This window comes from Myxine glutinosa, chromosome 11 (genome assembly GCF_964187855.1).
Source record: "Myxine glutinosa chromosome 11, kmMyxGlut1.1, whole genome shotgun sequence".
In the NCBI taxonomy this organism is placed as follows: Eukaryota; Metazoa; Chordata; class Myxini; order Myxiniformes; family Myxinidae; genus Myxine; species Myxine glutinosa.
Genome location: NC_136271.1, coordinates 119,134,749 through 119,148,913, shown reverse-complemented (window position 1 = coordinate 119,148,913; position 14,165 = coordinate 119,134,749). Strand labels below are relative to the sequence as shown.

The following is a 14,165-nucleotide window of genomic DNA, read 5'->3' as shown; positions in this document are numbered from 1 at the left end:
TGTCTGTCTGTGCTTGGTGTTATACTGTGCAAAATTGTCTTCTCACAAGTTTCATAACTTCTGGAGTTTTTATTTCAAACAAAAGGCACGAAAAGACTTTTCAAAACATACTTACGGAGAAGACCTTTGATAATACTTCTTGCCAAGTATTACCGATATAACTTCTCACCAACATATTCTACAAAAGGAAAGGTTTCTTCAAAATGTTTCATTATTTTACTCTAGGTAACAACAGGGCCAAGGCAGGTGAGTACACAGCCAGCATCGTGCAAATGTTCCAGTATTAGAACTCCCAGGAATCCAACCACCGTAGACCAAACATGGTTGCACCAGGCTCATCAGCAAGGGGTCCAACAGTCCCATATGCCAAAGGATGAAAGAGGTAGAAACTGCAATGGACAATGAGCCAATATTAAAGAATGAAGGGAAAAACAAGAAGACCATGCAGAGCACGATACTTGCAAAATCCACCCCCTCCCCTCACCCCCCAATAAAAGGTTGCCATTGATCCATGAACTTGTCCATTTCATCAAGATTAAAATTGACGATCTTGATCAAAGCTTGGGTGAATAGGATGAAAAGTGATGATTTTTCAGATGAAAATTGATTTTAGAAGTTTCACCTTGAATTGACCTTTAACCTTTTGACCTCAAAATAGTTTGTTTGCTAATGCAGTGAGGCACTATACAAATGCTGTTAAATTTTCAAGTCAATCAGATGAAAATTTATGCACTGTTGCACTGTTTGCTCCATTTACTAATGGAGTGGAAAGCTCATGTGCTTTCCTATGCACTGTTTGCTCCATTTACTAATAAATGCATTCCTTATGCATCACCAGTGCTGTTTTTACAAAGTCTCCCTTGTCTGTCTGTGCTTGGTGTTATACTGTGCAAAATTGTCTTCTCACAAGTTTCATAACTTCTGGAGTTTTTATTTCAAACAAAAGGCACGAAAAGACTTTTCAAAACATACTTACGGAGAAGACCTTTGATAATACTTCTTGCCAAGTATTACCGATATAACTTCTCACCAACATATTCTACAAAAGGAAAGGTTTCTTCAAAATGTTTCATTATTTTACTCTAGGTAACAACAGGGCCAAGGCAGGTGAGTACACAGCCAGCATCGTGCAAATGTTCCAGTATTAGAACTCCCAGGAATCCAACCACCGTAGACCAAACATGGTTGCACCAGGCTCATCAGCAAGGGGTCCAACAGTCCCATATGCCAAAGGATGAAAGAGGTAGAAACTGCAATGGACAATGAGCCAATATTAAAGAATGAAGGGAAAAACAAGAAGACCATGCAGAGCACGATACTTGCAAAATCCACCCCCTCCCCTCACCCCCCAATAAAAGGTTGCCATTGATCCATGAACTTGTCCATTTCATCAAGATTAAAATTGACGATCTTGATCAAAGCTTGGGTGAATAGGATGAAAAGTGATGATTTTTCAGATGAAAATTGATTTTAGAAGTTTCACCTTGAATTGACCTTTAACCTTTTGACCTCAAAATAGTTTGTTTGCTAATGCGGTGAGGCACTATACAAATGCTGTTAAATTTTCAAGTCAATCAGATGAAAATTTATGATTTATCAGATGAAAATTGATGATGTTGGAAGTTTGACCTTGAGTTGACCTTTGACCTTTTGACCTCAAAAATCTTTGGTTTCCCAATTTAGTGACTCAATATACAAATGCTGTTCAAATTTTAAGTCAATCGGATTAAAAATGGCGATTTTAGAAATTTGACCTCCAGATGACCCTTGACCTCAAAATCAATAAGCTTCTCAAATGTGACGAACTCCACAACTTTGTGAAGTTTCTCGACGATCGGTTTAGAATTGTGACCTGTAGGCCGGTGACAAACAAAGATAGACAGACAGAATAACAAACGCAACTGACCAATATACTTGAAAAATCTTCGATTTTGCAAGTAATAAATCTTGACATTAAATCCAGAAAAGATTGTAATATGTTGTTTAGTTTAATAGAAGGGGCATTCAACAAGTTCCAGGAACAATATACTGTTCTCACCATAGTCTAGGAAATGCACTTTTCTTCAACATAGTGCCTCTTTGACTTCAATGCACCTGCTTTAATTTACCTTTGCCAGTAAAATATAAGTTTCCAGATTGCTCATTCAACCATACTAGCTGAAAGGCCATGGTAAAAAATACCACAATGCAAAAAAAAAGAAACAGGAAGTCCTTTATTATTGCGCTAGTTGAAAGAGCTAAAAAAAAAAAAAATTCTTAAACAGCAAAACCTCCTAAGTTCATATTGGATTACAAATTTTCCCTACCCCCTTCCCAGACCTTCAACACCATCTCTGACCACCACCACGCTCCGAGACCCCACCCTCCAAGAACCACCTCCCAGGCCCCATCTCTCTCTCTCTGCCACTTCTCTCCCTCACCCCGCAGGTCCAATCTATCCTGCTGCATTTTCTTCTCTCAATATTGACAACGATGCAAACGGCATAATCGAGGACAATTATTGGATGCCCCGACATCTGATGCAGTGATCACTTGGGCAAGAAACGCCATTTGGGTCTTGGGTGTGAGTGAGTGCCGGCTCAAGCGTTCCACCGAAGCATGGTGGCGCCTGCCTCAGCGACTTGCTTTATACACATTGTTAAAAGTAAATAAGGACTGAGGTTTTTTTTCACAGTCACACGATATTCCTGGAATTACTCAGACAAAGACCCTTATATTCATTTATGATGTGGGCTTTTTGGTGTGGTCCTTGGTCCTGTTTTTAAAGAGAACATAGTCAGAAAAGAGGGCTGCCTCTATCACTCTAAAAATAATAATAATAACCCACACGTTTCAAGTAAAGACATGCAGTGCCCATGTGCATATATAATACATCATGGTTATACAGTTCAGATAGATTCCATTTGCACTTATTGAAATCCTGAAGCATGAGGCCTTCTTCCTTCCTTCCATGTAACGTAAATTTTTGCTACAGTTTAAGGTCTTTTGCACTCTGAAGCAGGTTCTCCTCAAGGATTTACCTGTATTTGACTCCATCATTGTTCCCTCTATCCTTACAAGTCTCCCAGTCCCTGCCACTGAAATGCATCCCCATAGCATGATGCTGCCACCACCATGCTTCAGGGTCAGGGACAGTGTTATATGGATGATGAGCTGCGCTCAGTTTCCACCAGACATGGTGCTTTGCATTCAGGCCAAAGAGTTAAATGTTCATCTTATAAGACCACAGAATATTTTGCCTCACACTCTCAGAGTCTTTCACGTGCCTTTTTTGCAAACTCCAGGCGTGCTGTCATGTACCTTTTTCTCAGGAGTGGCTTCCGTCTGGCCACTCTCCCATAAAGCCGAGATTTGTGAAGTGCTGCAGAGACTTCCTTCCAGCATTTTCTCTAATCTCAGCGAAGGAACTCTGTAGTTCTGTCACAATGTCACAATGTCACATCTTATAAGATGTCTCTGTAGTTTGTTGTTATTGTTCTCGAAACAAATATATTTTTTGTTTTTATCGAAACAAATAGTTTGTTGTTATTGTTCTCGAAACAAATAATTTCATTGTTTTTATCGAATCAAAGTTTGTTGTTATTTTTCTCGAAACAAATAATTCTATTGTTTTTATCGAAACAAATAGTTTGTTGTTATTTTCGAAACAAATAGTTTGTTATTGTTGTTCTCGAAACAAATAATTTGTTTTATAAAAACGAACAGTTTGCTGTTCTTTTCGAAAAAAAAGTTTGTTGTTATTGTCAAAACAGGTAGTTTGTTGTTGTTATTAAAACAGATAATTTGTTGTTGTTATCAAAGCAAAAATAACTTTTGCATGTTTTGTTGATTATTTACGAGGGACGTTTGAAAAGTTCGAGGAACGAGACACAATAGATACATAAAACGAGACACAATCGATAATTAAAACGAGACAAAAGCTAAATGAAACGAGACAATATAAAAATAAAACGAGACAATTGATAAATAAAACGAGACACAACATACAAATTAAAGCGAGACACAATAGATAAAATAAAACGAGACAATAGATAAATAAAACGAGACACCAGATAAATAAAACGAGACACACCAGATAAATAAAACGAGACACAATAGACAAATAAAACGAGACAGATAAATACAACTAGACACAATATATAAATAAAACGAGACACAGTAGATAAATAAAACGAGACACAATAGATAAATAAAATAAGACACGCCCCCCCCCCCTTCCCACGCCTCCTCCCCCCAGGCCCTCTCCCTCCCGCGCTTCTCCCTGCTCTCAGGTGTTGTGTTTGTGTGCTTCCCCTCCTCTCCCCATCTTGTCTTCCGCTCCCTCTTTTTGTATGTTTTGTTTGTCTGGTTGATTTGTTTGTGGAATAAATGTTAGCTCTTTCACGAGCCTCGATTCAGGACACAAAAATGGTCATTGGGTTCTTGGTCACCTCCCTGACCAAGGTCCTTCTTGCCTGGTTGCTCAGTATGTCAAATGGGCAGCTCTAGGAAGACTCTAGGTAATTCCATATTCTTTCCGTTTTCTTGTGATGGCTCTTGGCTCCACTGTGGCTGTGTGATGTGTGATGTGGATGTGTGATGGCTCCACTGTGCTCTTGGAAACTTTCAACACTCTAGAAATTGTTTTATACCTTTCCCCAGATCTACGCCTCCTCACAATTCTATCTCGGAGTTCCACAGACAATTCCTTTGACTTCATGGTAGAGTTTCTGCTCTGACCAGCACTGCCAACTGTGGGACCTTGTACAGAAAGGTGTGTTTCTTCCTCAATCATGTCCAACTAGAATGACCTGCGGTACAGAGCATACCTCCGCCAGGCTGAACAGTTCACGTTTTGTATCCCACTGATGGGTCAGATCTGGATCCGACATAAACCAAAATCTAATCTGCTTATTCTTGTGAGATACACAACTCATCCACCATGTTTTGTCATGTCATCGACAACGTTTTGAAATATCATGCTACATATCGTTTTTGGCCCTTTCATGCACTGGAGAAGAATAAGTTACGATAATGAAAAAAAAAAAAAAAAAAATTGTATCCGGATCCATATTCGGATCTTCTCCAAAATCGAACAATTTCTTCATTGTGAGACATCGTGCAATACAGTATATCGTTTTTTGCCCTATCTCTCAATGGTGAAGAATCTCTTGAAAATTCTCAGATCCAGATCCGGATCTTCACCAAAATCTAATAATTTCTTCCTTGTCATATACCCAACCTCTACACCAAATTTCGTCCGAATCCGTCCACAACTTCTTGAGATTTTTTCCCCCCACAAACAGACAAACAAACCAACAGGGGTGAAAACATAACCTCCATTCACCTTCAGTGGTGAAGGTAATCAATTAACAGGTGGAATCCAATCAGGTTGTAGAAACATTGCAAGGATGATGAAAGGAAATTGGAGGCACCCTGAGAACAATTTGGAGTGAACGAATACTCATTAACTCATGCTTTTCTTTTTTAGTTGATTTGTAAAGATTTCGTAAAAAACAAAGTCCACTTTTACATTATGGGGCATTATGTGTAGATCAGTGACAAAAAATCTCAATTTAAACCATTTTAAAATCAGGCTGAAACAACAAAATGTGAAAATGTCTAGGGGTCTGAATACTTTCTGAAGGCAGTATAGAGGAGGAGATAACCCAGTTCCACCGGGCTTTTGTAAAGAAATTAGTTTCCATCCACCCAAACCCCAAGTCCTCAACCTCCCCCTCCCAATCCGAGTGCTTCAATTGCCCTCGTAGCCTCCACTCTCCAAGCCTCCAAACCCCCTCCGCACATCAAAGCGTGCAGAAACCCCTATCCCAACTGCTAAGTCTGTCCCTTATTTTCCCTCTGCCCCCCTCCCCACTCCAACTTTCTGTCCTCCACACTCCCCTTCTTCAAGTCCTTAATTGCACTCCAAAATGCCACCCCCCTGCCCCCACCCAAGGTCCATGGCTCCCCCTTCCTTCGTCAAGTCTGCATCCCTCCCCCTCCACCAACCTAAATTCCACATCCCTTCCCCTCCCAACTCCAAGTGTGCATTCTTTTTGTACACCTCACATGTGCATAAAAAAGATAGTGGAAACATTAATAAGGAGTCCCAATTTCCATTCGTTAGTGAATTCAAATTCGTTTTTCATATGATTTTCCTTTAACAGCATAACAGTCACTAACTGTAAAAACTACTAAGGTTTCTTTCTCTGTAAAGTAAATTGATGGAAAGGTAACATTGGCAGAATTGACTGGTTAGGTGTGTTTATTTATATACGATAGGTGTGTATATATATTTGTAAGCTCGCAGTGTTAGTGTGAGAAATCTCTGAGGATATCCCAGACACTCAATAGCTCAGTGGGATGTCAACGCGTAAGTGATGAGGTCGTGGGTTCCAGTCCTGGGTTGAGTCAGAATTTTTTCACACTAGCCCCATGCAGGAATTTACTTCCTGTTTATTAAATATATATATATATACAGTCACGTGAAAAAGTAAGTACACCCCATGTAAAGTTTTGACTTTTTCAACATATTCCAACATACAGCTATTTGATCTTCATTTCAACAATATTGACAGATAAAGTTGATATAATATAACAAATATCATGAAACATTTACATTTTGTAGTCCATTGTATAATTTAAATGAACATAAATGCAAATTTCACTTGTGGAAAAAGTAAGTACACCCTTGGCTCCATTAGGTGGTATTGCCCCCTTTGGCAGAAACAACCTCAAGTAGGCGTTTCTTATAACTTTCTACCAGTCTCTGACATCGACTGGGAGAAATTTTTGCCCACTCCTCCATGCAGAATTCTTTCAGCTGTGCGATGTTTGAGGGGTTTCTTGCATGCACAGCTCGTTTCAAATCCCCCCCACAACATCTCGATGGGATTTAGATCCGGGCTTTGACTTGGCCATTCCAGAACCCTCCATTTCTTTCTTTTCAGCCATTCGTTGGTGGATTTACTGGAATGTTTAGGGTCATTGTCATTTTGCAAGGTCCACCTTCGGTTGAGCTTCAACACTCCGACAGATGGCCTCACATTATCCTCAAGCACCCTCTGGTACAATGAAGAATTCATAGTGGATTCTATGATGGTGAGCTGCCCAGGCCCTGATGCAGCAAAGCTGCTCCAAACCATAATATTTCCACCACCATGCTTTACAGTTGGTATCAGGTTCTTGTGGTCAAATGCTGTGTTTGGTTTTCGCCAAACATGTCTTCTGGTACTGTGGCCAAATAGCTCTACCTTTGACTCATCTGTCCAGAGCACATTGTTCCAGAAGTGCTGGTTTTTTCCGAGGTGTTCATTGACAAACTTTAGTCTTGCCCTGATGTTCTTTCTGGACAGCAAAGGTTTCCTCCTGGCACACCTCCCATGTAGATCAAATTTGTGCAGCCTCTTTCTAATGGTAGACTCGTGCACTTTGACATCAACAGTGGCAAGAGCTACCTGTAGGTTCCGTGATGACATTCTGGGGGTTCTCAGAGACTTCTTTCAGCATCTTGCGGTCTGCTCTCGGGCTGAACTTGCTGGGGCGGCCTGGCCTGAACAAGTTGGCAGTTGTTTGGAATCTTTTTTTTGGAACCACTTTTAGATGATCTTCCGGACAGTCGAATGATTGATTTCAAATTGTTTAGAGATCTTTTTAAATCCCTTCCCAGACTCGTAAGCATATCTAACCTTCTTTCTGAAGGCCTAAGAGAGCTCTTTTGATCTGGGCATGGTGACGCCGCACACTTCAACAACAAAGAGCAAACCAAACTAAATGTCTGAGGTTTAAATAAGACAGGTTCCTCCAAGATCCTCTCTAACGATGTTCTAATCATTTGCACCTGAGCTGATGCACCTGATTCTAATTTTATGTATTTGAAGTAGTGATAAATGTAGGGGTGTACTTACTTTTTCCACATGCTAAATTTGCATTTATGTTTATTGAAATTATACAATGGACTACAAAATGTAAATGTTTCATGATATTTGTTATATTATATCACTGTTATCTATCAATATTGTTGAAATGGAGATCAAATAGCTGTATGTTGAAATATGTTGAAAAAGTCAAAACTTTACATGGGGTGTACTTACTTTTTCACGTGACTGTACATATACATTTATATATATATATATTTTTAAAGCATATATATATATATATGTATATATATATATGTATATATATATATATGTATATATATATATATATATGTATATATATATATATATATATATATATATATATGCATATATATATATATATATATATGTATATGTATATATGTATATATATATGTATATATATATATATTGTTACGGACACGGCTTAAGATGTTATGATGGGCCGAGCGGAATGGCCGCCGTGTTCGCACAGTTTACCCGATTACCCCCAACTCACCCGATTCCACTCGAACGTTGGCCGAATCGCGCTACGCTAAATCAATGATGGAAAGGACACAACGGCTGGGATAAATGAAACGACACAAGGGGTACAGTTCTCAAGACCTCCGGAGGAGGATATAATTGGTGGTGGAGAAAAGGGGTAGATTACAAGGTAAGAGGTAAAGCACAGAAGAGATAGGCACTTAGACACAATCTTATCTATCCCAGACAGACCACAGACAAACGGAACAAGACTGACTTACACAGGGATTGATGGCAGGGAAGGACAGGCAGTCGATAGCACAAGGTGCACCTTGGCTCAGGGGCAGAATCAAACACGGTCCGGTCCAGAGATGCGGGGAGGTATTGCAGCGCTCGGAGGTGGCGTCCTTCTCTCTCCAAGCTGAGGGCGCATCTGACGTCACCTCCCTCTTCCTGCGCATGCTCAGCGGGGAGTGACATACCCTCGGCTCGTTGGCTCCGCCCCAGATGGGATCGGTCCGCCGCTTCTATTGGGTGCGGGGGGTTACCGGGCTCCGCCCTTGACGAGGAGCTGACAGCGAGCCCCTACTTGGTAACCCCGTCGAGCACATGCTCGATGGCGGCTCATTGGAAAGGCATGGTGCACTCCCAACACCCCCCACCAACCAAGCCGGAGTGAGGACGCACACTCCCCGCGCCGCCGCCGCTGTTGTTGTTGTTGCTGTTGCTGTTGTTGTTGCTGAACCATGAGGAAGAGCTGCGGGGAGGTATTGGGAGGTCCTAAACTTCCTAACGGTGCCATACAATCGCATTCTGGTGCAACGAAGAGTCAGAATTAATGGAAACGAGTCCTTAACTGACATAGACTAAGAATAACTAGCAAGATGTCCTATAGTTGTCTACGTGAGATGCGGTGGACCTGGATGCGACATTTAATGGGGGAAATAGGGGGAGGTCGGGTCTACAGAGTGTTGTTTACAGAAAATGGGACTAGGGAATGGGGGATTGGGGATAGTTGGGAAGTATTGGGGAAATAGGGGAATATTTACAAGCGGATATGGATGGAGGCCAATCTCATATCCGCAACATTGCACCCTTCTCTACCTCGGGGCGTCCCGACCCGATAAATTTTTAGCTACGTTAGTGTGGCACTCAGATGTAGTTCCCTCTACTATTAACTCAACCCTGAGTGCGACAGCTTTACAGATGTTCACAAATGAGTAAATATGTCCCCCTGCGACGTTGCACCCTTCTCCTAACAGAAACACACCCACAGGATAACCGAATCGCGGAAAGAATCCTCAAACTAAACATACAGCCGGTAGGGAGCATCATTTATACAAGACTGATATTTACACTACGATCCAGGACCTGTTCTTTGAGGAACACATGCAGATGTTATGCATAGAGAGAGAGCACGCATGCCAGCATCGATACACCAACCCATGAGTGCCCTGTGGCCTTACGGCCTTTAATAATGTGCAGAGCACCCCATCCAAGCACCAAAAGCACCACCCCATACACACAGTCAGCACCATCCGGTGCACCAATAAAGTGTTCATAGTCACCGGTGGTGTCGCAGCCGGCCGATGTTCTGCCGCTGGTCTTGCCTTCTCTTGGCCTTCTGGCTTCTTTAGGAATAAAGAAAGGCGCCAACCGCGTCCATTTCTAAATTGTGGCCGTCAGGGGGGCCAACTATAAGTGGTTCACCTGTATGGTATAGGTGCCACGTTGACCCAGAGGTCCATCAACGGGTGGTGCTTGCCCGCAAAAGAACTGCGGTCCATTGTGGGCGGCCACAAAAATTGCGGTCCATATGGTGTATCGATCCAGGCAGCAAGCAGCGAAAGTACAGGCCCACAACTGCGGAGCCAGCACCTCTCTCTCCTCTCTCTCTCCGCCCCAAAGCCAGATCCTCGGAGGTGGGAGACAAAAGAAACAAGTGAGTAAGGTGGTAAGGGCGCAAAAGTGCACGCAATACAAGGTAATGCACACTGGGGGCACATGGGAACCAGGTGAGACAGGTAGGTTCCTACCGTACGCCCCCCCCCCCCACCAGGTAACCTACATTGCCCCTCCCTTACCCCTTACTGTATCCACAAAACACAACACTACCCATAAACATCTACTTTACACATCAACAAACGTCCCTACTGTCTTCCCCGTTCATCCCAAACCAAATTCGTCTTCTCTCCCTCCTAACCAATCAAATTTGCCATTTCCAACTCTCATCAAAATTTGCCATCTCCAACTCAACATCAAAATTTGCCATCACCAATTCATCATCAGTCCCTCCTAAGGAGGGAGAGATGGAATCACCCCAATGTCTTATCCACGTCGTGATGCGTCTCACAAATCCAAACAGCAATTCTCCCTTCCTGCAACACAAAACAAAGGAACACAGGTGTGGAGTCATCATCACCACCTCAGGTAAGTGGCTGCGTATGGTGCGACAGGTTCATCAATCCTAACTATTTCCTAAATGACTTTAACAACTTTACATTACCCGGGGTCTTTCCCTGCCAATCCATTGGCCAACTTACACTATGGGTTCTAAAAACCAATTCCCATTGACCAAACTGTGGTGCTTCTCAATTTGGGGTCTCACTCCCCCGATTCATCTCCCGGTGCCCTCGCACAATTTCTGGGCTGTGACGTGTAGCTCTCCCAGCAGGTCTACCCACCTGCACACCTCCACCACTGTAGTTGCCACCCAAGCTTACCTGCTCCTCACCCTAACCTAACTAACTGGGGAAAGCCCCTCCTGGCTCTGTCACCCCACTCGGTGCCCTCTGGCACTGGGCTACCCGGGTCCGTCCTCCGGATCCTCGGGCCCCATCCACAACTACCGGCTCCCAGAGCCCACCTGCGGCCTCACCTGGCCGACATCCTCACAGTGGTGGAGTGCCCAAACCAACTACACACACTAAGAGGCTACACGCCCAGCCATTTCCACAACACTAATGCACCCATCCACAATACCATTCTGCAACCGCACCACAAATGCCAATATCCAACCACAATTTACCTATACCTTCTAACTATTCTTTAAACTACCCTCCCCGGGTACTCGTGAAAAGGGGTCCACTCTTCCCCCATCCACACCTTCGCACCATGCACACCACTCCGTACCACTTACTCCAACTCTCTCCACACCACTCATTCTCTGCTCCATATATTCCACACACCTGCACTTGCACACCTGTGCTCTCATACTTGGTGCCGCCTGCACCCTTCTCTCCCCCAAGCGCATTCGCGCTGATCCACAACACTCACTACTCATACACTGCTCCACACACCTGTCCAGTTCTCACACAGCATCATCTCATCTAACTACTCCCCTCTGAAACTTGCGCTTCCCAGTCGTCCCTTTAAACTATTGCGCTCCCTCATCATTATCAAACACTAATCTACTACGTCCCCACTACAGGTATCAGTCACTATCTAAACCTTGACGTTACCTAATGTCATCTTCTAGGTCCCTACACACAATATCCTAACCCACCCGGGCTAGTTTTCACTGCCATACACCCCATAATCTATAGCGCATTTGCCCCCATTTGTGAGGGATGACAGAGTTGCCATCCCACCACATCGGGCATCTCCCACTACCAATTTTGCACATCCAATTTCAACAAATCAAAAATTTGCCAATCACTACTCATCATCTGCCAATCATTACTGCCAATCCTTTGCCAATCATCAAGTTTTGTTTTTTTCTAATTTTGGGTCCAAAACACTAACCTCATCACCCGTCTACTTATTAGATCCTCTCGGTGCGCCAATTCCCTTCTAAAGCTCGGCTTCGTACAGCCGAGCAATGAATGCGGGTTGTTTTGTGCCAGCGGCTGGATACGTCCCGCATTCGGTGCAGGGAAGGAGGTTTACCCGGGCCGAGGTCCCACGCACCATCTCGGCACGGAGCCATCCCATGGCCCGATCTCGACCTGCCGGAATGCCTCAACAAAAAGTGGTCGCCATGACGACCCTTCCTCTCGGGCTGCCCGCTCCGCCTAGTGGAGCACGGACGCGGCCGTTCAAAGCGAGGCCCAGCGTGGATCGCGTACGGCGGTCCTTTCGAACCCGCCGTGGCTCGGATCCCCGCTGGTTCTCGCGGCACGCGAAGCCCGGCACGCACCGAGGGCCCGATTCGGCTATAAGTCGCTCTAACCGCTAACCCGGTTACCGTCGATGCCTCACCTGCATGCTCACACGCATACGCTACCCCTTTCTTGCCCATACATCCAGCTGTTCCCATGCTCCTCGTCGTACCTTCTCTAACACACCCAGGTACACTCATTCCACTCACAGCCTTGGTCACACACCTGACCACCGAACACTTTGGCACACATTCGTTGGTCGCACACCTCACCAACACACCTCTTCGCGCCCCTTCCTCGGTCACCTCCTCTGTGACAATCACAGGTGTGCTTTCACTCGCACACCCAACCACGTGCCTCACGACCAACTCAAGTGTGCATTCCCACACACGCTCTACCATTCCAGGTGTGCATCCTTCCATTCCAGGTGTACATCCTCGCTCACCTGTCACAACCAACTCACGCTCCGTGTCATTCTTACTACTCTCACCTCCACTCTTGACAGCGCACTCACCCTTACTCTCGACAGCGCACTCTTTCCTCATGCACCCGTCCGTTACACACCTTTCTCGCACACACTCTCCCGTTACACCCTCTGTAACACTCACCACAGGTGTACACTCTTCCTTACTTTTGACAGCGCACTCTTTCCCCATGCACCTGTCCGTCACACATCTTTCTCGCACACCCTCTTTTTCGCACACCAGACCTGTCGCACACTTCACCAACGGCCTCTCACGAACACCCGGGTCCATCTCGACCCCCAAGCTTCTTAAATCACCTGGCGCATCATACGCACGACCATATTGGTCACCACTTACACCGGGTCCTCTTTCTCTTCGCTTCTCCTCCATCACCTGCGAATCCCTCATCCGGTTAATGAGCACATCATCACGATCCGAACACAGACTTTGGACCAATTCTTTTACTTCCTCCTTTATCTCTTTCTTATCCTCTCTCCGTCGCTTCTTAATTTCGCTCACCCCTTCTTCCACTTCTTCTAATTTCTGCTTCACCTCCTTCATCTCCTCGTGCGCCTCCTCAAGCTCGTCCTCTAAGGCCACCTTGACCGTTTCTATGTGCGTCCTCACCTGCCGGTCCTTCGTCTCCATTACCTCTGTCACCTCGTCCAACCTCGTTGTCAGTCCCTCACGTACCATCTGACATTGCCTCTGTGTCGCTATCAAGTCATTTTTTATGTCGTTTTGTGTCGCTTTTAACCCTCCTAATACCGCAGTGTTCCTTTGAACCTGCTCCGTTAGTTCTTTTTGTCCCTCCGTCAGCTGTTCCACTTCCAGCGTCAACTCCTCTATACCACCTTGCAATTTTACAGTCCCCTTTCTCACCTCCTTCTCCATGCGCTCCTTACAGTGCCTCACCTCCTCGCGCACTCCTCCGACCTCCTCACTCACACCTCTTCTGATCTCTTCTCCCATCACCTGCATCTCCTGCCCAGATGCCACCTCATCTGCTCCATTTCCTCCCTGTGAGCATCCAATTTAGTTTCTACCCCCATTCTGACCCCCTCTATCTGCTGCCCCATTTTTTAAACTTCCCTTTCCGCTTGGTCCCTCATGTCCCTCAATTTGCCTTCCATACTGTTTTCTAACCCCTCTAACCCCTTTTGCATCCCTTCCATTTGATTCTCTTGAGCGGCCATTCTGTTTTCTACCCCCATTAACCCATTCTTTACCTCTTTTATCCCATTGTCTAACCCCTC

The 14,165-nt window shown here is 44.5% G+C and overlaps 1 protein-coding gene across 2 annotated transcripts in view; it reads right to left on the bottom strand.

Annotated features, from left to right (window-relative positions):
- Positions 1-49: 49 nt before the first annotated feature.
- The window catches only part of POMT2 (protein O-mannosyltransferase 2), a 172,895-nt gene continuing 158,779 nt past the window's right edge, over positions 50-14,165 (bottom strand). Inside the window, exon 21 of one of the 2 annotated variants that reach the window (XM_068131165.2) lies at positions 50-389. In XM_068131165.2, coding sequence (XP_067987266.2) covers positions 284-389 — 106 coding nt within the window. In that variant the 3' untranslated portion in view covers positions 50-283. Of the gene's footprint in view, positions 1,251-14,165 lie in introns of both variants that reach the window. The other variant, XM_078787071.1, reaches the window with a different exon arrangement.